At 42.6% G+C, this 1,172-nt stretch overlaps 1 protein-coding gene across 1 annotated transcript; it reads right to left on the bottom strand.

Moving 5' to 3' along the window:
* Positions 1-339: 339 nt before the first annotated feature.
* LOC110034917 (NDR1/HIN1-like protein 10) lies at positions 340-1,157 on the bottom strand. The gene is made up of 2 exons (XM_020739155.1): positions 1,100-1,157; positions 340-831 (listed from the first exon to the last, which is right to left on the bottom strand). The coding sequence occupies exon 2, from the start codon at positions 733-735 to the stop codon at positions 340-342; it is 396 nt and encodes a 131-aa protein (XP_020594814.1). The 5' UTR covers positions 736-831; positions 1,100-1,157.
* Between the last annotated feature and the right edge of the window lie 15 nt (positions 1,158-1,172).

Here is a 1,172-nt window from a genome sequence, read left to right as displayed (position 1 = left end):
TTTTTTTTTTCTTATTTGAGCGAGAAAAGCGACCACCTCAATATGCTGAAGAGTGTTTGTTAGATTTAGAACACCATCTTAAATAATCCTAGATGATGCCAAAAGACTTACATTATTGTCCCTATTGCTTTATCTTTAGCTCGTGTGAGAAGCTTAATATTATTATCAAAATTATTAGCGTAAACAGATCGAATTCAATACACAGCAATTGTTAAAATCCTAATTCTGTTTGCATGACCTTTCGTGAAACGAATATAATTGCCAGAAAAACATAGAAAAGAGAATCATTACTAACAATAATAAAAAAAAAGGAAGTCAAACGTTTGCCACAGCAATTGACTATGAGAAATGGTTCGCTTCACATTCGGTTCTATAGAAACCTGCTGCCAGAGAAGTATCATTTGACGGCACGGGAAGCCTTAGGTTGCAATCCAAGTCCGGCTTGAACTGCTCGCTCTTTATCATGAACATTTTTAGCCGAACCGTGGCATAAATCTTCACCCTCACATGAAAGAAACCTTCTCCTTTCTCCCGCTCAAAACCTTGCCTCACCGAGTCGGTTGATACCGTACTCCGACCCTCTAAGCTCACATTCAACGACATCCAACTGTTTCTTCCTTGATAATTCCGAAGCGAGCCCGCGTGAGCGAACTGGTATCCATCATAAAACGCTACGGTATTTAGTCGCTCGTAGTAGAAGCTGTATTTGCGGTTTGGATTTCGTAAGCTGAGCATGAAAGAGAGTTTGTAGTTGAGACTGCCGTTGCCGGGTGAAGAGAGATTGAAGACTGATAGAGTGGCATTATCGGCGTAAGCCTTGAGGCTTTGTGGCTGAAAGATAAGCCAGAGAGTCAGAACGATGACGCAAAGAAAGATGAGGATTATAGTTATAATCTTGAAAGAGATACAGAACATGGTGTAGGCGTTGAATTTTGTGCTAGTCCGATCAGTGGGAGATAAACGGACGTGGGTTTGAGTGGGAGGAATGGAAGGGCCGTAGAAGGTTTGGTTTAGATGACATTCCTTGTTGCCTTCGGCCATCGGGTGTGTTTAGGGTAGCAGGGAGTGAGGGGAACGAGATGGCAAAATAAAGGAATACCTGGTGAGTGTTGGAACTGGGGAACAGGGCCAGAAAGATTTGAGAAACTTCGGGTGGGAGGCATAGGGAGAGA

The sequence above is a fragment of the Phalaenopsis equestris genome, unplaced genomic scaffold, assembly GCF_001263595.1.
Source record: "Phalaenopsis equestris unplaced genomic scaffold, ASM126359v1 Scaffold194591, whole genome shotgun sequence".
NCBI lineage: Eukaryota > Viridiplantae > Streptophyta > Magnoliopsida > Asparagales > Orchidaceae > Phalaenopsis > Phalaenopsis equestris.
Note: the sequence above shows the minus strand (reverse complement) of the source record. Positions and strands in the feature narration are given on the sequence as shown.